Source organism: Setaria viridis, chromosome 9 (assembly GCF_005286985.2).
Source record: "Setaria viridis chromosome 9, Setaria_viridis_v4.0, whole genome shotgun sequence".
Taxonomy (NCBI): Eukaryota; Viridiplantae; Streptophyta; class Magnoliopsida; order Poales; family Poaceae; genus Setaria; species Setaria viridis.
The window spans coordinates 1239674-1261630 of NC_048271.2; the positions used below are offsets into that span (position 1 = coordinate 1239674).

Here is a 21957-nt window from a genome sequence, read left to right on the forward strand (position 1 = left end):
AACTAACGGGGTGTTTGGATCTTTAACATTGTCATATCGGATGTTCGGATGCTAATTAGAAGAATTAAATATGAGCTAATTATAAAACTAATTGCAGAACCTTGTGCTAATTCGCGAGATGAATCTATTAAGCTTAATTAATCCATCATTAGCAAATGGTTACTGTAGCACCACATTGTCAAATCATGGACCAACTAGACTCAATAGATTCGTCTCGCGAATTACACTCCATTTATGCAATTAGTTTTATAATTAGCCTATGTTTAATACTCCCAATTAGCATTCAAACATCCGATGTAACAGGTGTTAAACTTTAATACACTGGAGCCAGATAGGCCCTCAAATCCTCTACGAGTTATCAAACCGCATCAAACGGGGACAGATCAATCCGGAGCCGGACAGGGTAGCGGGAGAGTGGAACGTGTAGCGGAGCAGCGACGGGGAAAGAGATGACAAAGAAAGAGGGAAGCGTGTGGGCTGAAATGGCTACACTACAGTGAGGTCCTTTTTTTTTCTCTGGTTGAACTTTCCATTGTTCTCTAAATTATGATCATATCTAACTTTCCCAAATACTACAAAGTCAACGTACACGTCACCTATACAATTTATTTAGTAATAACCCAGGAAAATATCATATCAGGATACCCATTATACCACAAACAATCTGTCAGGGATCTCTAATCAGTAAGGAGTTGCTCTTGGTCTAAAAGAAGAAGAAGGTCAACGCAGCGGCGGCAGAGATCAGCCAGGGAAGAACGGCTGGACAGTCCTAGCTTCAGAACCCGTTGAAGCAAGCGTTATTTGGTTCCTCTGGGTTCTGTTCTGCCCCACACCATGCACAGAGCCACGGCCACCGGCGTTCGCAGATGCAGCCAAGGTAGCTTCTGTACTCGTCCTCGAATCTGGATACTGTAACATCGGCAAGCAGCGGTATGTGTTGCGCGGTTGTCAGTGGCAGCACGAAGCTCTGGATGACGGATTGACGGTGCGTCTACCGTGGAGCAAGGTCGGCAACTGGGCTGTGCCGTTGACTTACGACTTATGAGGCATCGCCGGGCGCCGGCTCTGGTCAGCTAATCCGGCTGGGGCAGGAGCGCGTCCGACCTCACCAGCGCCGGCGCGGCGTGTGCCGTGTAGCACTGCGCAGGTCCAAACGCTACACCTTCTCGAATAGCGTTTTTGCTCATTGCTCTCGAGTATTTTGGTTGACTAACGTTCTCCTAAAGCTTACTTACAAAGCACTGCTAATGCACCAATCACCATAAACCCAACATTGAGATAAAACATGGACTACTTTGCCTCATAAAACTTTCTTTCCCAACTACTGAAGAAACTCACTCGCATTTCTGGGCTCTCGTGATCTCCCAAACTGGGAGAGCTTCGTCACTCACAGCACACCCATCGACCCGCTTGCTGGTATTCGCAATGGCAACCATGAAACTCTCGTTCTGAAGAGTGTACAGATACATTGCCCGTTCATCCTGACCATTTATCAGCAGAAAACTTGAGTGAGAACGGAGTAAAGCACTTGCGTTGTGCGACCCTACCAATGTTATGCGATGTTATACAAAACAAAATTCGGTGGGGAGTTCGTACCTCAGGGAGTTCCAGATATTCATCAGGAGATATCTGGAGGAACTCGACAGCCGTTTGCCCGACACACCAAGCGAAGACCTTTGCACTGTCGTCTGCAATGGTCAAGTGCAACTGAAAGCCATGTGCGCATCCACTACTGCAGGCACCCTTACAGAACGAACATTGAAGTTCGCCTGAATGTTCGTTCACAACACAGCCACAGATGTTGTGGAATAATAGCACCTTTAAGCTGTTGCAATCAATGTGGTCTAGTCGAATACGACATATCTAAAAATGAAGACGTCAAACAAATACAGGATGTTAGCAACTCAAAAGAAATTGGTCACAATTGAAAAATGCAATGGAGTTCGTAGGAACAGGAATAAAAGAGATACATATCAGAGCAAGTTAAAGGTGATCAGATAGTTTGTTTTCTAAAATGCTGTCGATAGTTTTATCTAAATGCCAGCTCAATTAAACTTGAAAAGCTATAGAAGAGGCTTCAGTTTCACAACTTGAAAAACTTACATGTGTTCTGTTTGTCAAACGGGGAAGATCTGACAAGGGTGCTAAATTATGCAGGCACGATGAATTCAGCAGCGCTGGCAGCAAGCTTAAGTTAACAAACAGAGACCCTGGCTCCTTTTCGCGCCATGAGATTTCAAGGCTATCAACCAAAAGTTAGCCACCAACCAGAACTCTGTGCACATTGGAGCATATAGACAACAGAAGATAAAAGAATATGCTGCTTACATGTTTGTTGAACTCATGGTGCAAGTCAAACCGGAGATGTACACCATATGTCCAACTCCTACTCTACCAAATGACCTGCACAGAAAGAGACATTTATACACTGTATAGAATTCAACATGGTGGGTATAAAGTTCAGTTGTCATAGTAAACAATGTCAAAATAACATATGTATCTGAAGAATAGTGAGGAGGAATGATGGAATACAGAATAACAAAGACAATATAATGCTTATCGATGCACAAATCCCATACTTTTGAAAGAATGACAGCAGCAGGCTATCAGAAGGATGTAGCAAAATATAACATCGGCCATCAGATGTCAAGTAATCAGCTGATAGTGATTACAAAAACACATCATAACAAAAGATCTTATTTAGATATCAAATGGAAACTTCTGATCAGAGCATTCAGCTTACATGACGGCTCCAATTTTTTCCATAACATCCGTGCCTATGCACAAGCAACAGGGGGGAATCACTTGGCTTGTTGTAAATCGAAATTGATTGTGTATGTAAAAACTCTTAAACAATCAATTTTCAGAAAGGCAAAGACTCGATAACTTTTCTTTCAATCATGATATCATACTAATCATATATGCATAAGCAGTTGACAATGATTTGACAATGATTTGACAATGTGTTGCTACAGCAAACATTTGCTAATGATGGATTAATTAGGCTTAATAGATTCATCTCGCCGTTTAGCCTCCACTTATGTAATGGGTTTTGTAAATAGTCTACGTTTAATACTCCTAATTAGTATCTAAACATTCAATGTGACACGTGCTAAAAATAAGCAAAGGAACCAAACGCCCCCTTAGTTCAATATATGTTGACCAGCCTTGGGAATCTAAGATCTCACAGTTAAACTCATCCAAGCAGCTAATGCATATCTGCCTAACCATTGCAAAAAATCTTCATTATCTTGCAAATAAGGCGCAACGAATTAGCTCAAACAACATTTGATTTATCAGGCGAATAGGCATACAATTTAAAAGAGAGAATGGATGGGAAAGAGGTATCAGAAAAGTGGATTATACGATGTCCTTTGTCAGATCTGTATCTGAATTTCTATTGTTCATACACACCACAAGAAAAACACGGATGTATGTGAATGGCGCAAAATGATGATAGAAGCGCTCGATCCACTCGTCCAGTCGTCCCTGTGCTCTCAATAAGAGGCGTCGTCATCCTCCACCCGCCGGCAGCGAAGCCCCTTCACATCCTTCTTCCAGAACACATCTTCGTCATCATGGCCGCCGCAGAAATCAGCTTCTTCTGCACCTTCGCGCCTACCTCGTCGGCATGCTTCCTTCAAAGCACGGCCCACCTTCTTCTTGACCATCTGCGATCTCGATCGGAGGTGCAGCGCAGCCATCACTGGCACCACCTTCTTGATTCTTCTTGCCAGCGTCGTCACAGATGGCGGCGGCGGCGCGGGTACGTCCAGCTGACGGCCGATGACGTACCCGAACGGAAGTTTCCGCACAATCTTCACAGGCGAGGCTGGGGGTCGGCGTTCGATGCTCCCAGTAGGGAAGATGGGTGGCGGGCTGAGGCGAAATGACGGGGGTTCCGAGTCGTCGACGTCCGTAGAGGAGGAGCGCAGTTCAGAGCTCTTCGCGGACACGAACGTCGTCTCAGAATCGCTCATCTCCTCGCAGCCGCCATCCTTGTTGGTGGGCTCCTCCTTCTTGGCACCCCAAGAGAGCGACCTCAAAGCTTGGGAGATGCGTCGTCGGTGCTTCAAGGGCAGGAGTAGCTTCGTTACCTTCTTGTCCATCTTCTTGCGTGATTCCTCCTCACTGCTTGGGGCCATGGCGGAGTGATGCGAGCCATCGTCGGAGCTTTCGATGGGTTGGACACACGCAGGGGACGAGAAGGTGCGTATCCAGACAGACCGCTGCATCCTTTCTCTCTCTGTGTCGGAAGAACTCACGGCAGTGGGATGGGAGGAGATGAAATAGTGTTCCGTAAAGGATATATGAACATGGATGGAGAAGATAGACAAAATACTGCAGATTTAAATAGATCAACTCTCTATCTTAGTATCTGGTGGATATGTGGAATTAAAAAAAAGAAGCCAGATTTGATTTTCGGTCAGAATATGTTAATTGATGAAGCCTGGCATTTATTTGGGTCCAAAATGGTGGTGTCTGATATGGCACAAAGATATTGGGAAATATTCCATAGTAAATGATATCCATTTGGAGAAGATATGTACAAATGATGGCGTGTCACTATTATATAATGTTATAAAGAGTAATATTATGCACTTAATGCCAAATATCTGAAAGAGATGAAGTGATCCTACTCATAAACAAATATATACACATGCCACTGAGTAATGCATACCAGTTTCAACTTCAATCGTCAAACAAATACCTATCTTCCTTGTTGATGCCACTGGGTGCATGCCAAAAATCCAAATATAGATGTACAATAGAACTGGCTATACCTCCAAATATTTTATGACTGCTTTTTTGGAAATATTTGAAGTATTAAAAATGCAGGAATTTAATTTTTGAAATAAAAAAATTGGAGTCCAGTGTCGATCTGATTTTGATCACATAAATGTCCAAAAGATATTATTTTTCTTTTTAGAACATTATTTGCTATATAAAAAGAAATCATGTCTATGCCTTGTACTGTTCTTCCGAGAAATGGATGTGGAAATTGATTGCATTTCTGTAAATATATAACATAAAATAAATGTGCATATGAGGTAGGAGATTGCACAACAAGCATTCTAGAAGATACACAAATGAATACAACTCAAATCTAAAGCGCAATCAAACAGACACTTTGGCACCATGCATCGACCCGTGTGCAGCCAGCCAGCCAGTAAGGCACAACGAATTAGCTCAAACAAACATTTGATTTATCAGTCAAATAGGCATACACTTTAAAAGGTAAGAGAATGGATAGGGAAAAAAATAGGCCATCACTTAAGTACAGAAGGTTTTACCAGGGTCCAATAAAGATAAGCTTCATCAGAACAACTCCTGTTGTGTCTTCTAGCTCCAAATAAAACGTAGTCCCAGATGCGCTTGCTTTGCAAACACTAGTTATGGTACCAAAAAGACAGACTCCCACCATTTTATCATGAAGGTCACTTACATATACCTAAAAGGTTAAGCATGTTATACAACATGAAAGCAATGATCATCACAAGTTTGATATAACAGAAACAGTGCAGAAAGCATGATAGATCAGGTATTGTTCTCTAGAAGTACGTTATACTTACCAAGAACATAAAAAGGCAACGTCATATTGATGGTAGGGAAATATTTGCATGTTCATGCTGAGGAGCTTATGGTATCAATGTTCAAAAAATTTGATTAAAGGGATGAGAAAGTGGCCGCCACCACTTAGTGATAAGCAGAAAGTGAATGCATGGTGAACAAAGCGCAGTTTATATTCAGAAAGAATTATCCCAAACTATTCATATTATTAGATGTAACAGCTAATATATACTTGAAACTTAGCAGTATGTTAAGCTAACCACGATACTATCACAAGCAGACCAGTTTAAATAAGTAGATAATACAGATTTAAGGATCAGCAGAATCCTTAAATAATGGTTGGCAAAATCTATCTTCCAAGAGAAGTTTAAATGAACAAAGGTTAAGTTACATACTCGAAATGGATATTTGCTGAAGTCAACTGAACCATGCAAATCACGCGGTAATGTTACTTGTGAAGCTACATTATCAGTCGGAACACATGATAGCCGAGGTCCTTGGCTCTTTATTTGAGTAGGTGTAAAAGGCACCTAGCACACACGTTACATGTTGATCAATAGGAGTTATGGAGAAAGACATCAAAACATCCCGAAAGAACTATCAAGACATTCCTACAACTACAAACCTGTTCTTCTTGTTGAGCAATTGGCACCACGTAAACCTGTGTTGCACTGCCATATTCAAGGCACAGTTCCTGAGACTCCTCATGATTATTGTCTACAAAATTCGTGATGAAAGGCCTATCCAGAGCAAGCATGCTCCCTACACTGAAAAAAAATGTTTAGCTTACTGTAGTCTGAAATATTTGGCAATCCTTAGACGGAGTGGAATAAACCTGAAAAGATTTGCAAGTAAAACTTGCTCTCCCCATAAAATAAATTTCATCTTTGCATCATCATTGTCTACAAGAACAATCTGCTTTCTTTCTGTACATCTTAAAGGTTCCAAGGACTCAATCTTCTCAATCCTGCAAGAAAAAGGCGGTGAAACTCTATCCAACAAAGTAGTAGACTACTAAATCCCAAATCCCCACATGTTTATCAGCAAACATCAGAACTTTATATCCAAGTGCTATAGTATATTTTGCCACAGTCAAATATTTTAAAAGGCAAAAGAAAAGGATTGTATCAAGATTTTCCAAACCTAACAGCATAGAAAATGAGGAAAGTAATTGCAAATTTTGTGGAGACAAAAATCTTAAACTGAGAGGAATATATCCTGCTTGTATGTATAACAACAATCCAGAAATATCCTACTGATACTCATTTTGCAAATTTTACCTTGCATAAAATGAGTATGGAACATCGTTTCTGCTTTCCTCTAGGATCATGGATGAGAATGAGTAGGTGCAAAACTGTGCAGCAAGTAACATGGCGTCTTCATCTTGGTCCTGCATAAATACAAATGTGTGTGAACTAAAACAAAGTTTACTGACCACTACAGATGCCTTATTTGATCTCTAACAGCTAAAGGTGAAATTATTTGTCTACAGCATGTATATCTTTTTATAACACTACTGATCTCTAACAACAAAATGAAAAGAAACAGGTATAACATTTCAAGCCTGTATTCTTTTAAGAAGCAAGAGGTTTACAATTTACAGTGACAGCTAAAATAGACATAGAGGAAGCAATTTTGATATTTTCATTAAATTATTGATGTCCCAATTGTGGGCTTGTGTGGGTCAAATATGCAATTAACACAAAGGAACTTAATAAGTAACAAATTGCAAGTAAAATATGTTCTCTGAGCAGTGCTGCCTTATACACGTATGCATTGAATGGATACCTCATCGAGTAATATCACCATGTACTCCGTGGGCAAAATACGAGCATGGCCAGATCCCTCCATGGCTGTACGAAGACAACATCCTGTGAGCATAACTTCTTGACCCTTCTTCAACATACCATACTGTCCTATGTAGTCATAGTACCTGAAATAAAATTTATGTTGGCACAAGAACTTGTGTAAGTATTCCAAGTACCAAGAGTAATATGAAAAGGGAAATAAACAAAATTCCCCCATGAATCGTATTCCAAAAAATAAAGACAATACTAAATTACTGAGTGATCATTTGGTGGGGCATAGCACCCACTATTAGGGGTGAAGGATCAGTAATCTAACGTTTGTAAATCAGAAAGATCTGTACTGTCCTACAATTAGAAAAGTTACATATTATACTCATTTGAGGGCAATGAACAATTCGCGGAGTGCTCGGATTCTTATAGCACAGTTACCGTTGCAGCATTGATCCACTCAATTTGCTGATACATTCTTTACTGATTTATACATCAGTTAAACAAATATGAACATAACTAAGCAATATGTAGTCAGATCTACCTTCGGTGTAAATATAGGTCAATAGTGGATGCGCTCCACATGTCTCCCAAGGTAAGCATGTATATGTTTGTACCTAGAAGAATGACACACGACTAAGGGTTGAGAAAATCCAAGTCACTGGTAATGCATCAAAAGTGAGTTAAGATTGTAAGCAAGTTTGATCATGAATTATGTTGGATCGGATGGGTTGATAAAACCAAATGAATAGAAATTTGGAAGTTAGGTGGCAGCCATCCAGTTTAATAGAAACCTCTGTGATGCTCCATTGTGCGACTAACCTAGAAATGTATAGACAAGTATAGTTTATTCATAGCATAGAGGTATAGCATAAGTGTACAAGCATACCGGGAAGGACGAACACATCGATGATGACAGCTTCAAGGACACTCTTGGGAGAAAGGAAGTTCTTCTCATGGATAGAATCGATTGTAACAGTATTAGGAAGCCGCCTCCTCTTATTCCTCGTGTTTATAAGTTTGGTCAGCTCGACCTTCCTCTTTGAGGTTAGGGATTTACGCTGTTCTGTCCAAGACTACCAAGAGAAGCAAAATGTTAGGTCCTGTCCATTTCCACTAAAGGAAAACAGAAAAGAGGTAGATATTGGTTGAATTGCAAAGGATTATGTTTAATCAGAGCATACAATTGCTTTGGCAGTACCAAAAGCATGGAAATAGAAAAACCCTTCCCCACATTGACTTCTTCGAGTTCGAGCCGAACACAGAGCATAATTAAGCAAATACCATAACAGCATACGCAAATGGCTGCATACTGAGACTGTAGCCTCGACTACAAGCATAAATTGTGATGAAGAGATTCAATTACCAGTACTACAGTAAGCAAACTTATTGAACAACGTACAACGGCGCAGCAAATCGAATCAGGCTAACCTGGAAGAGGTCGGAGAGGACGATGGCGGCGGTGACCCCGCTGGAGTAGGCGCAGCACGACTTGAGCACCTGCGCCACCGCCCACCCCCACGGCGGCCGCGCGGGCGCCGGCCCGTCCCCCGGTGACTCGTAGCCGTCGGCGTCCCCGTCGCCGCCGGACGAGGAGAGCATGGAGACGGCGTAGTCCACGAACTCCAGGAATGCGCCCCCGTCGGCGGAGGCCGCGGCGGCGGGATCCATCGAACCCTAGCTCGGGAGGAGCGGGGGCGGGAAGGGAGACAGTTGAAGCGCAGCGACGAGAGGGAACGGCTTGAGCGCGCGGGAAACGTTTGTTTGGCTTCGATCGCGGCGGCCGCCTGATGCAACGTCTTTCAGACCCGAGTTTTCACTGTTTAGATGGCGCTTTCATCACGCGAGAGGCGAGACTTGTGACACGGCACAAGCACAATCGGAGCTTGATTCGCACGCACGATAACGGTCTCGATTCTCAACAGGATTGTTCGGCATTTCAATTTTCAAGAAGGAAAGCGGAGAATTGTGCAAACATTCACTTGCACAAACTCACACCAGCCGTCCACTTCGAATTACAATGGTCAGCTTGGGAATTTCCAGGCGCCAAAGACTGATCATCATATGGATCATAGTCGGACTCCAGGGCGTCATCGCATCCATGGGCCTGTTCGCTTCAGCTTATAAGCCGGCTGAAAAGCTGAAACGACTGATTTGTTGTGAGAGGAAAATACTGTTTGGTGACTGATAAGCCGGCTGAATAAGCTGAAGCGAACAGGCCCTATGAATCATCGACCAGGCAAGTACCATTGGAGCTACAGATCGCAGATCAGTGACAGGGAATGCCAACTCCGAAGCATGGGCTAAGCAATTTCTTCACATGGTGGCTGTGGAGTACTACAACCTTGTCGCTGTCAGAAACGTCAGGGGCTATGGTTAAACAAAGCTTATATAAGTCTTACATACAGAAAGAACTAGAGAATGAATCAATCAGAAGTTACAGGATCCTTTATAACCCTCCCTCAAACTCTAGGCATATATCTCCAAAACTGAAGAGTATCCGCATTTTATCCGACATAATTTAAGAGGGAAAACTGGCAATTTAGCGACTTTGTCGATTTTATGTGCAAAAATGGAAAACAAAAGGAAAACTGCCGCCGGAGGTTGTGTGCTTTTCACAACCGGTTGATCACATGCCATTGGACTCTGGATCTTGCTGCTGATAGGAGCTGTCAATAATCTAGAGCGCATCTGATGGAGAGGGGTTGTCCTTGAGCAGCGCCTTTCGTTAATAGGTCATAATTTATAAATAGGACGATGGCAGTAATGTCATCATGGAAATGCCTGCGGACCTTCTTGTCGATCTTTGTAAGGTCCGAGTAACGCATCTCACGCTTCCGTGCTGCTTCTTGAAGAGCAGCTTTGATCAGTCTTCTTGCACTTCCCTGAATAAAGAAAATTGTGGCAATTAAAGTAAGAGAACTCTGGTTCCGGAAAATAACAAAAGTAAGTCACTGTATGTGTAAGCACACTTTTTATCAGTTTAAGCAACAGCCAGCCAGCCAGTAAAATCAAAGGCGTCCTTGCATTAGGGTAAACAAATTAACCTTCTATTGTGTGCATAAAGGGTAGCACTGTAAACCAGCATGTCAAATTGACAACCGTATGCAATCAAGGTAACCCAGTATTTCAATGCACCCAGCAATAATATCCTGCCATGGCCTTCAGAGTGAAATCATGAGTCATCAGAGGCAGTAGACCAAACAAACAAAAAACTAACACGAGAAAAATGGACCTAAATCGTGGTCCTGCATCCCCAGAACTTCAAAAACAACTCAAAACTGATATTCCTTCCATGCAAGTAGTACATTTTATTATGGTGTAGTTGTAGATCTAAATAATCATGCGCACAGTTTGCATCATCAGACAATAACTATCGTGACCTCGGTCTCCTTGATGCATTACTGATGACCAGCACACCATTGACAAAGGTAACCTTTTACCAAATGATTTATATAAGTGGGGAAAAACACGATCAGGCTCTTTAAAGCAATAGGATGATCCTAGCCGCAAAGCAATCAAGGGCATAACTGCTCACTGGGATGTGTTGCTAGCATGTGACCCTAGGGGGATGATAACAGGTGCAGAACTGTGGTGATTGGATACAGGTTGCGCGCCAGCAAAACATCCAGAATGAATTAATTGTTAGTCTTGTAGCAACAACGCCGGCCATAGTGGACTATTCAATTTCATAGTGATGCTGATGAAATGGTGCAGCCTAGTTTTAATGCAGCAAAATTGTATTCTCCATTGCATATAGAAGCAAAAGCAATTCCACGAGAACTGGAAACCATCACATGCTGAATTGATTGCATTAACTGATAATTATAGCCAGCAGTTAGTCCCATGGGCTTTATAAATAGGTTCATTTTTTCTAGAACACACAGGAGAGCTGCGTATCATTATATTAAGAAGACTTTATAAATAGGCAAGTGTTTAGCAACAGTTCCCTAGTGGCGCTGATTTTTCTACTGCAAATCAAAACTTTTGGTATAGTGAAATTGTTGCTACCATGTGGAAAACAAAAACTGCATAAGAGAGATTATAGCATTTAGTGTTAATATATATTGTTCTGATGTTAATTGCTCTGGACATGAACTATTTAAGGATTGTTTGTTAAAAGGTGATCACCAGAAGGCCAGACAAATAAATCAAGAAAATTCCACAAACAAGTTGAGTGATTGAAACTGAAAAATCAGGATCTTACAGCACGTTGATGGCTGTGAACAATCTCAACGGCATCCTGATTACTCAGGTGTTCCCACAAACCATCTGACGCAAATATGATGAAACTGTCACTTGGTTGAAGGGTGCGGGAGATGATAGATGGATCAGCACTCAGCAATGGCTTGGTGAATGGTTCAGAAAGCCTGAACTTGGGTTTGATCCGCTCTGTGTTATACTTTGCATGTTTCAGGTATACATCACCGATCGATCTCGACACCTGCACCACCCGCCGCATAAGCACAGGATGTACCAGGCTCCAATTCATGAATGAATACAAAACAAGGGATTCAGATAAGACTGACCTGTATGATGCCCCTCACTCTCCAGACCCCATGCTTGAGAGCAACAATCTGCGGATCATCTGGGTGCTGAGCCACGAGCTCCTGCCTGACGGCCTCCTGGTTGGCATTGTGCTCACTGCACAGCTGCTCCGCGGCAATCTGCCCGGTGCGGCCCACCTTCTTCCCGAGAACAGCCCGGGAGTCGCCGAGGTTGGCGACGAACAGGGTCCTGTTGTGCACGACACCGACGAGGCAGCACGTCCCGGCCGTGGCGATGTCCGGCTGGGCCTCCCACAGGCGCGACACGAGCGCGAGGAAGCCTTCCTCCGTAGCCAGGAACGCCTCCCTGATGGCGTTCGCGGTCACGCCCCCCGGGCCGGAGGACGCCTCTGCGCGCAGATCAAACATCGACTACAATCTCACGCCATCCGCTTCGTCCGGGCAACGAAGATGGGTTGCATTCAGGTTTGGATTACCTCGGAGGTTGGGGAAGAGGTGGTCGCAGGCGAAGCGGGCGGCGTCGTAGCCGCCGTGGCCGTCGAAGACGCCGACGACGGTGCCGAGGGGCGGGGCGGACTCGAGGCGGCACTGATCCTCGAGAACCTGGTTGGCCTGGGCGACGGCGACGGAGACCTCACCGGCGTGGCAGCGCGCGAGGTCGCGCCACCAGAGGAGGCCGTCGCGGCCCTCAGAGTCTTCCCCCGAGGAGGCGGAACCGGGGGCCGGTGAGGTGGGCCAGACCCCGCCGCACCCGGAGAGGAGCCTGAGGAGCGGTCCCAGCATGCTCCCGCCACATCGCCGACCGGGGCGTCCCCGAGGCGGCGCAGGGAGGACGAGCGGCGCGCGGGTGCGGGTGCGGCTGCGGCTGCGGCTGCGGCTGCGGAGGCGGGGGCGGGAGGACGGGTTCGGTTGGGGGCGATGGCGATGGCGTCGTGCGCCGGGGGAGGTCGCAATCGGCCGCGTACGAGAAGAATGGGAGCCGGGAGGGGAATGGAATTGGGGGAGGCGAGCCGTGTCGGGTTCGGTGCGACGCGGTGCGCGCCTGCCCCCCGCCTCCTCGCTCGGTGTGGTGGGGTGACGATTTTTTATTGTTTTTCTTTCCGTGCGTGCTTTAAAGTATGTAGCCGCCGGCCCGCGCGAGGCGTATCGTGCGGTCAGCGCGGTGGACCTACGTGCTCGCAGACGTGCCCGCTCATGTGTTTCTGTGGTGGTGGAGCACACCCATTTCTGTAAGATTTGATTCGGCCAGAAAAATTCTTGTCGAGGTGTGCAGCGTGCTCTCATCCAATTCTAAAAGTTTCGAGACGAAAGTCGGCTGAAAAACTGAAACGCTGATTGTTTGTGAGAGAAAAACACTGTTCGGTAGCTGATAAGCCGGCTGATAAGCTGAAGCGAGCAGGCTGTTTGTTGCGGATCATACTCGTATGGTGTTCTGTTCTGCGAACTAAAATTTAGTCCTGTCATATCGAATGTTAAGATACTAATTAGAAGTATTAAATATAGACTAATTATAAAACCAATTGCACAGATGGAGGCTAATTCGCAAGTCAGATCATGATTTAATTAGGCTTAATAGATTCGTCTCGCGAATTAGCCTCCATGTGTACAATTGGTTTTGTAATTAGTCTATATTTAATACTTCTAATCTAAATATTTGATGCGATAGGGACCTTATAATGCTTTTGATATTTTAAGAAAAAAAGTTACGAGTATTTATATTAGTTCATTCATAATTTTCTTTTGACTTGACCATAGTACATCATTTTCAATTATTTACTTGATCGACTACTCGTTTCTTTAGTTTATAATAGCAATAAAGCTAGATACAAAAGTTGCATGTCTTGCGACCATGACTAGTGACTTTTGATGAACTGCTCACGAAGCTAAGGGTACCAATTATATTATGTTAAGAAGATATCTTCCGATCAATAATCCAATCTTGAAAAATATTTGTAATGAATGGGAAATGACCTAAGGCATAATAACCTCTCACCTAACGAGAAAGAGGAATCACATTTCAACAAGACGAATAGTAATAGGAACAGGGAGTAGGTGATTACAACAAGCAACCACCTACTAGTTTTTTACAACACTTTTCAAGGAAGAGAAATATATAGCACTTAGTTTTTTTACAAGACTCATCAAGAAAGAGAAATATACAGCGCTTCGTTAGTAAAAGGGATGCGATGTTGACGGGGAAAGGATAGACAAGAAAACTATTTTATTGTAAATGTAAAACAAAAACTATTTGATCAAGTTAATGCATAAAATTGGCCACTATGTTGCCACAAAACTTTTCAGCATCCCAACTTAACTGTTGGTACTTTTGAATGCACCTTTTTCAAATGGAAGAATGGACATTGTTTTTATGGGAGGAATGATAACTTAAGAGTTAGGCATCGCAGCATTCTCTCGCGGTCTCGCCCTTCACCACCAAAACCGCACGAATCTTAAGGCCAGAGAAATACTAGCCCGCTCACCCGTCACGGCATCTCGTATCGTCGGAGAAAGGAGATCCGAACTAGGGTTTTAGACGGCGAGTGAACAGAGGCAAGCTATGGGTGCGGCGGGCGACGAGAAGGCGGCTGCGGCGGCGGGGGGCGCCGCCGCCGAGGGCGAGGCGGCGGTGGACTCAAAGGACCTTCAGCAGCAGAGCAAGGCGCTCGACAAGCTCACCGACCACGTCGAGGACCGGCAGCTCGACTCCTCCCGAGTTCAATCCGTACGTTATCTCCAAAATCACCCAATCTCCCTGTCGGTTCATTATGTTCTTCGCATCTCTAGTGAGTAACAGGTATTGATTGGCGACCAGTTCGTTCATTAGTAAGCAATTAGAGCGACGGGCTGGGGATTTGGCCTTCTTGTGGAATCATCACGAATAAATGGTAGTAGAATACTGCTTTCAGAGTTCGATTTTGTGCAGTTTGCATGTTTTGCGGGGATGGCACGCCTCAGCTTAAGTTCTGCAAGCAAATTACCTGAATCCTGATATAGGTTGCTCCTATGTAAATAAAATTGCTTGAATTCTGATATATCAACTAAACGTCCACTTTGATGAGTATAAATTCAGCGCCAAATCTCTTATTAGTACTATTTCTATTGCACTCTTGATTTGATTACCATCACCAGTAGGAAGCTGATTTCACATTTGCTTGTTATGAAGCATATCTCACAATCCCTGAAGATCAATTGTACCAGGATACACTTAGGAGGTTCTGTTTGCATATCTATCTATGCTAACCTTTCCTTTTGTGTTTTTGAAGATATATCTGTATCTAAATTAGCAACAAAATGCCTGTCATGGTCCGGTTATGTCTAGTTTTGTAAGCTAATCTTACCAATCTGAATATAGTTTGCGACAGTTTTGTCTGCTACAATCGATTGTAAGCTAATATTACTAATCTGAATATAGTTTGCGATAATTTTGTCTGCTTAAATCGATTATGACATTCAATTTTCTACCACCCTGTAGAGTTGTTGCAGTCGCTCCCATCCATTTCTTGGCCATTAAATTTATCTAGGCTGGCTGATTAACAACCTGCTCGCTGCAGAGCTTTGGCTGCGGCTGCAGCTGCTGCTAGAAAGGAAGAGCAGCTCACCGGCTGTTGGTGTTGCTTGCTTGCAGCCACAGCCGCAGCCATGCCGGCTGTTCCGAGCAGGCCGTAAAAGTAGCACCAGATAGTTGGTCACGAAAATATTTTCATTCCACAGTTTCTTACCAACAATCATGTAAGAAACTATTAGTAAAAAGGTCCCTAGCAGACTTCAGTATGTCCAAAATGATATACATTCAGTCCCTTCTTTACAGAGGGAGTATGCTACTTGAGGCCTTGAGGGGGAAAAAAAAGAATGAACAGTTAAAGTGGCATTGAATATCTTTTCTTGGACAACCTTTTGATTCACTTTTGATTCTTATCCACCCACTGTAATGATCTTGAAGGGATTATATATGTGAGAAAAACTTCTGGCACAATAAACATTCTTTTATGAAACCAATGCTGAAGTTGCAGATATAATCAAGAAAGCAGAAGTAGTCATAGAGAAATGTTGTGTCTGATTCAATTATGTTTTAAAATATTGAATGTGTTGGTGTAAATGTTTTCTTTACATGTTTTGCTTATGTTGCAGGCCATGGCAGCACTTGCTTCATCCAAAGAGGCTGATTGGAATGCAATGAGGCTGAGGTTAGCTAACATATCCACAACTGTTATTAGTCTCCTTGCAAATTTCTGATACCTTCCCCTTTGTAGCTTCTATTATGCTTGCACTTTTTTTCAGAGTTAGTTACTGTTTGTACTACAGTACAGAATGATAATAAAGCTTGCAGAATCTCTATTGAGTTAAATGACCAAAAACTGGCATGGAAATTGAAATTGAAAACTAAGTCTAATGGAATACTATGCTAATTTGTCTTCATTAGGAAGCCACCGTTGAAGCCCAGGAAAAGAACAACTCAATGATGTAGTCTTAAATTTTCACTAGGCACTAGGTTTTTTTAGTATGCTATTTGAGTATTTGACACTTCAATTTCTGGCCACTCTGTGGATATTCTTTAGTTCTGGTATTATATTATTGAGTACTCTATATTATTTCTTTGTGTGATATGAACTCCCATCTGAAATGTACACAATAAGCAGAGATTAATTAATCTTCTCCATTGGGCGATAAATTGATATATTCTTCCTTCCTGAAAGTGCATGTAACAGTTTTAACATAAATTCCATGGATTTACTCTTCATCAGGGAGAAAGAATTGGCTGCTGTCAAGATCAACCCTACTGATGTTGAAATTATTGCCAACGAACTTGAGGTGCCCATCCTAAACTTTGATTGACAAATAATGTTTAGTTGTTCTAAAAAGCCCGTTCTCAAGTATATCTGAATATGCAGTTGGACAAGAAGATTGCAGAGAGAACCCTTCGAGAGCACAAAGGCGATGCTGTAGCTGCGGTTCGATTCTTGCTGCAGTAAGACGAGAGCTACCAGCATTCAGATGATTTCCTCCAATCCACACAACATGCGAATCAGCTGTACTTTTCTGTACCAATCCTGGAATTTTCTGTCACAGTAAAATGATCATACTTGGCATAAATGTAGAACCTCTCCTGCCATGATGTTTGCAAACTTGTTTCTATTCTCCTATAAAAGCCTGAGGTTTGAAGTTCGTTTGTCTATCCAAAATTTTCATGTACCTGCATTATGTCTTGTTCTACCGGAGTCCGGAGGTTGTAACCTGAAAACACGAGAAACTGGAAAATTTTCCGAAGCAATTGAGAGAACCTCCGAAGTCCGAGCCTTCACGTGTCATAGAAAAGGGGATAAGTGGATCACTCTGCTCAATACATTATGTCATGTTGAAGTGTCTTCAAAGGTAAGAAACATGCAACTTGCATATGCTCGATTGCTTCTGCCTTCTGCACCATCCGGATGTACGCTTGCACGGCTGTTTGCTTGTGGTAGTGGCAATGCCTTGATCAAGGAGCTGCAACGTGCATTAGGTTTCTGTGTGGTTATTTGAAACATACTTTTAGTTCTGGGATCTAGGTAGTTGGGCTTCAAGGTTGATTCTCACTGTGGAACTGAATGTTTTCACATGACATTTTGCAGTGATTGACGAGTCGCTCGGTAATTTGACAGTGAAAATTGTTTGCGTGATCTATGCTTTAGCGATTAAACAATGCACACGAATAGTTTTCGCTCAAGGCCTCAAGCGTCATGAGTAGGCTAGGAGACATTCACAAAACACGTTTCATTCTGACATGTGGGCCGGCCGGCCATAGAGGACCTTTCCTTGTCGCTCGTGCTCTCAACAGAGAATGCGACGAGGTATCACGCCAAGAAGAGGCGCCGCCGCGCACGGAACGCCGGAACACGTCGCTTCTTCCACGCGGCACATTGGTATTGGCTGGACCCCGTTCCTGCGAGCACTATTGGTCAGCCGCTGTGAGCCACGCAAGCACACGTGTACGCCGCGTGTCTCGTCACTTCCCCCGGTCCCAGCCGTCAGACAAACGACTCGCCCTCCGGTAGCCTCACTGGAGGTGACGGCACCCTACCTTCCTGCTCTTTAAGCGCGGTGCATTCCACGCTCGCTATCCACCAGGAGGTTTTCGGGACAGGAGAATCGGCGGGAGGTTCTAGAAGTTTCCAGTTATAGTGGTGGGCGTTCGCTCGCCGTCGACGGTGATGGCCGTCCTTGAGAGGTCGTCGTCCACCGCCGCGGTTGCCGTCGCGGCCCTGATCGCGCTCGCGTCCGTGGCCGCCGTCGCCGGCGAGGTCTTCTTCCAGGAGAAGTTCGACGGTAAAACACCCGGATCTCACCCGTCTATTCATGATCTCTAGATCTAGTGAGACAATCAGACAATGTGCTTGAATTGTTCGTTGGTTCGTGGAGACGTGGAGCGATGCGGCTGTTTCTGTTTTTCTTTTTGGTCGTCGTTGTTCTGGAGCGCGGTGGCCTCCGTAGAGGCCAGCGCGCGCCGTTTGTTTGGACGCGAGGAATCTCGAGCGGAACTCGTCGATCCCTCGGTCACGAAGTGTGTTCCTTGTGCATTTCGTTTGTATTTGACACTGACTTTTGGTCGCGTGCATGGATCACCCTGTTTCTGTGGCAGTCGCATACTCGCATGGCTTTCACTCTTTATTTTCCTGGAATTTCGGCAATTCCATAAGTTCTCATGTTGTGGCCTGGGTTTAGGGTTTATGCGTTCAAAATTTCGACCCTATGATTTGCGATCTGATGTTTCTGATCCGGCGTTAAACCCTCGCCGTCTTCCGGGAGCTGTTTATCTGAATTGTGTGATTTGGCAACAGATGGGTGGGAGGATCGGTGGGTCAAGTCCGACTGGAAAAAGGATGACAGCACGGCTGGCGAGTGGAACCACACGTCTGGTAAATGGAATGGAGACGCCGACGACAAAGGTGAGAACCGACATTCAGTGTCACTAACGATCTCTGTTTGTTCTTCCGGCATGCGTGCTAAGTTACAGAGATGTCTGTTTGGGGGTGCAGGTATCCAGACCTCTGAAGACTACAGGTTCTACGCCATTTCAGCGCAGTACCCCGAGTTCAGCAACAAGGACAAGACCCTGGTGCTGCAGTTCTCGGTGAAGCACGAGCAGAAGCTCGACTGCGGTGGTGGCTATGTGAAATTGCTTGGTGGTGATGTCGACCAGAAGAAGTTTGGTGGTGACACTCCATACAGGTGGTGATTGGTCAATGTCGCATATTCAAGCCATAGCATCTTAGTCTGGTTTTCTGATCACGATTTATCTGTGACTGTCACATGCAGCATCATGTTTGGGCCGGATATCTGTGGGTATGCCACCAAGAAGGTCCATGCTATCCTTACTAGGAACGGCAAGAACCATTTGATCAAGAAGGAGGTGCCATGTGAGACCGATCAGCTGACACATGTTTATACTCTGATCATCCGTCCTGATGCCACATACAGCATTCTCATTGATAACGCTGAGAAGCAATCCGGCAGCATCTATGATGATTGGGATATTCTTCCTCCCAAGCAGATCAAAGATCCTGAAGCCAAGAAGGTGATGTTTAGAGAACGATTCCTGCCTCTGCTGAACAAACTTGGTTGCCCTCTTTTCACAGATGTGCTAATATAGCAATGCTAATGGTTGCAGCCAGAAGACTGGGATGACAAAGAATACATTCCGGATCCTGAGGACAAGAAGCCAGAGGTATCTTTTCCTTTACTGCTACACCTTTAGATGCTCTGTCAGTACTTGTGTTTTTTTTTGTTTTTTTGACCAATTCACTTTACTGGCCTTTTGGTATGGAAGTCAGCGCTCTATTGTCTCCATTATTTTCTGTAACTCTTAAAGCTTTAACTTAAAATTGTCATTTATTAATAGGGCAGCACGATCATGTATTGCAGTACTATAAGCAGCCTGCTTTCACCAAATATCTTTATTGCTGTTGGTGTCTGACTCAGATTGTTCTTTGCAGGGTTATGATGATATTCCCAAGGAAATTCCTGACCCTGATGCAAAGAAGGTGCATATTTTTCTTATTGCATAGTATGCACATCAGCTGTGATCCGATCATCAACAGGCGTTCAATTTAACATTCTTTAATACCCGTTGCAGCCAGAGGACTGGGATGATGAGGAAGATGGTGAATGGACAGCCCCAACCATTCCTAACCCTGAGTACAAAGGACCATGGAAGCAAAAGGTATGAAGATGACTAGGTGGATTAATTATGCTGGACAAGCTGCAGTGTACCACGCTACAACTGCTGACATGGGTTTATTTTTTGTTATTCAGAAAATTAAGAACCCTGACTACAAGGGCAAGTGGAAGGCTCCTTTGATTGACAACCCAGGTATATTACCTTTTTAATTTTGAAAATCGACAATATCAACTTGATGATAAACCTGCTGTGGTGCTGTCCATTTCACCTTTTCTTCTTATTAAGAAAGTTCATGCTAAATTGTTTTCTTGGTGTACAGATTACAAGGATGATCCTTACATCTACGCTTTTGACAGTTTGAAGCACATTGGCATTGAGCTGTGGCAGGTTAGAGCTGTACTTTATGAATATAATGAGTTATTTTTCTGGAGGGCCACTAATTTTCGTGCTCTCACCAGGTTAAATCAGGAACTTTGTTCGACAACATTCTGATCACTGATGACCCTGAGTACGCCAAGAAGTTTGCGGAGGAGACCTGGGGCAAGCACAAAGATGTATGTCAGTTTGTCTATCTAGGGTTAATGTTGTGTACGTTTCATGTCTAATTGTGTAAAACTAAATAATGATTTGCTGCAGGCTGAGAAGGCTGCCTTTGACGAGGTTGAGAAAAAGAGGCTTGAGGAGGTATGGAGAATCACACACTCCATTTTATGTGCAGTGCCATCCTCTGATGAAACAAAATCAAATGCATTCAGTTCTGTATTAACTTGCCAATGTTCCTCTTTGCCAGGAATCTGCAAGCACTAAGGACGAAGACGATGCGGATGTACGCTCGGGATTTATTTGTTTGTTTTACTAAAATTTCTACCTATATACCTGCCAATCGTTTATTAACGCCAATTCGCCAAATGGCATATTGTTGTGCATATGGCAGGAGGATGAGGATGAAGCGGACGATGACAAGGCTGACACCGCCGCTGAGGAGGCCAAGGACTCTGCTGATGCGAAACCAGAGGACGGCAAGGTCGCTGCTGATGAGAAGCGGACGGAGGACAGCAAGGATGCTTCTGCTGAGGAGAAGAAACATGTGCGTTAAGTTCCCTACAACTTTGCCTATCTCATATTACGATTCACTTTATTTTGCTTCCATTCAAGTTTTAACGTTCCTTCCTGTTTATGGCCGTGCAGGACGAGCTCTAGAGTGTGCGGATGAAGAGCAGAAGAGGCGAATACAGGCTCTCAAATTCCCTGTTCCGGTCTCAGCTGGAGTTTTTACTGCCTTACTGGTAGTGGTAGGGTTACCATCCGAATAGAAGAAAGCCATGCGTCTCGACATGGCGAGGTAGTCCGTCCCTGTACAACGCTAGAGAACGAAAGAAACAAATTCGGCAATGGCCATTTTGGTGTCTTTTCCCTCCATGTGAGGAGTAGGCAGACATCGAGCAACAAAGTTTTCGTCAGTATCGGATATCCTTTGCTCGTCCTCTTTAATTATTCGCATTTTATGGCTGAAATCGTCAGCGTTTTTTTCTGTCGGGTACGGACCGATCCGGCAATTTGTTTGGTCTCGTATAATCCTTGCTGGCACGAGACGAAACAGGTCTTGCCTATGCTTATCCTCACTCCATTAGCAGCTAGCTAATGGAGCCTTACGCATGCTTGTTTTATTCCTCGAGCATTTGGTACATTAATGCCAACGCCGGACGCGACGTGCACCGGTTGGTAGCGTCGTTTTATTGTAGATTGGTAATGGCTGGAGCACAGAAAGTTCTGAAATTATGAAAGTACGTGACTAGCTCGTTGATAAGTTGTTAATGGAGACAGCGCAGGGGCATTTTTTTTTGTGATCATAAAGTTAAGAACTATAAAAAGGACAGTAACCTGCAGTGGAAACTTTTTTGGATAGTACTTGTAGTTCTAGATTTTTCTC

General features: G+C 44.0%; 4 protein-coding genes across 4 annotated transcripts; 2 read left to right on the forward strand and 2 right to left on the reverse strand.

Moving 5' to 3' along the window:
• Nucleotides 1–586: 586 nt before the first annotated feature.
• LOC117838966 (uncharacterized) lies at nucleotides 587–12938 on the reverse strand. Its single transcript, XM_034719184.2, has 17 exons — nucleotides 12352–12938; nucleotides 11897–12264; nucleotides 11575–11811; nucleotides 10043–10252; nucleotides 8799–9044; nucleotides 8257–8443; nucleotides 7912–7984; nucleotides 7360–7504; nucleotides 6852–6961; nucleotides 6407–6538; nucleotides 6197–6338; nucleotides 5967–6101; nucleotides 5295–5452; nucleotides 2329–2403; nucleotides 2104–2242; nucleotides 1597–1863; nucleotides 587–1481 (listed from the first exon to the last, which is right to left on the reverse strand). The coding sequence occupies exons 1-17, from the start codon at nucleotides 12656–12658 to the stop codon at nucleotides 1335–1337; spliced, it is 3078 nt and encodes a 1025-aa protein (XP_034575075.1). The 5' UTR covers nucleotides 12659–12938; the 3' UTR covers nucleotides 587–1334.
• On the reverse strand, nucleotides 3217–5288 carry LOC117838484 (uncharacterized). The gene has a single exon (XM_034718530.2). The coding sequence runs from the start codon at nucleotides 4233–4235 to the stop codon at nucleotides 3498–3500; it is 738 nt and encodes a 245-aa protein (XP_034574421.1). The 5' UTR covers nucleotides 4236–5288; the 3' UTR covers nucleotides 3217–3497.
• Nucleotides 12939–14355: 1417 nt separating the features above from the next.
• Nucleotides 14356–17039, forward strand: LOC117839437 (uncharacterized). Its single transcript, XM_034719773.2, has 4 exons — nucleotides 14356–14597; nucleotides 16004–16059; nucleotides 16618–16684; nucleotides 16765–17039. The coding sequence occupies exons 1-4, from the start codon at nucleotides 14433–14435 to the stop codon at nucleotides 16843–16845; spliced, it is 369 nt and encodes a 122-aa protein (XP_034575664.1). The 5' UTR covers nucleotides 14356–14432; the 3' UTR covers nucleotides 16846–17039.
• A 927-nt stretch (nucleotides 17040–17966) lies between these two features.
• Nucleotides 17967–21497, forward strand: LOC117839436 (calreticulin). Its single transcript, XM_034719772.2, has 14 exons — nucleotides 17967–18175; nucleotides 18688–18795; nucleotides 18886–19078; nucleotides 19166–19424; nucleotides 19518–19574; nucleotides 19843–19890; nucleotides 19983–20069; nucleotides 20162–20219; nucleotides 20347–20414; nucleotides 20486–20581; nucleotides 20664–20711; nucleotides 20818–20853; nucleotides 20962–21114; nucleotides 21216–21497. The coding sequence occupies exons 1-14, from the start codon at nucleotides 18061–18063 to the stop codon at nucleotides 21225–21227; spliced, it is 1338 nt and encodes a 445-aa protein (XP_034575663.1). The 5' UTR covers nucleotides 17967–18060; the 3' UTR covers nucleotides 21228–21497.
• Nucleotides 21498–21957: the final 460 nt, after the last annotated feature.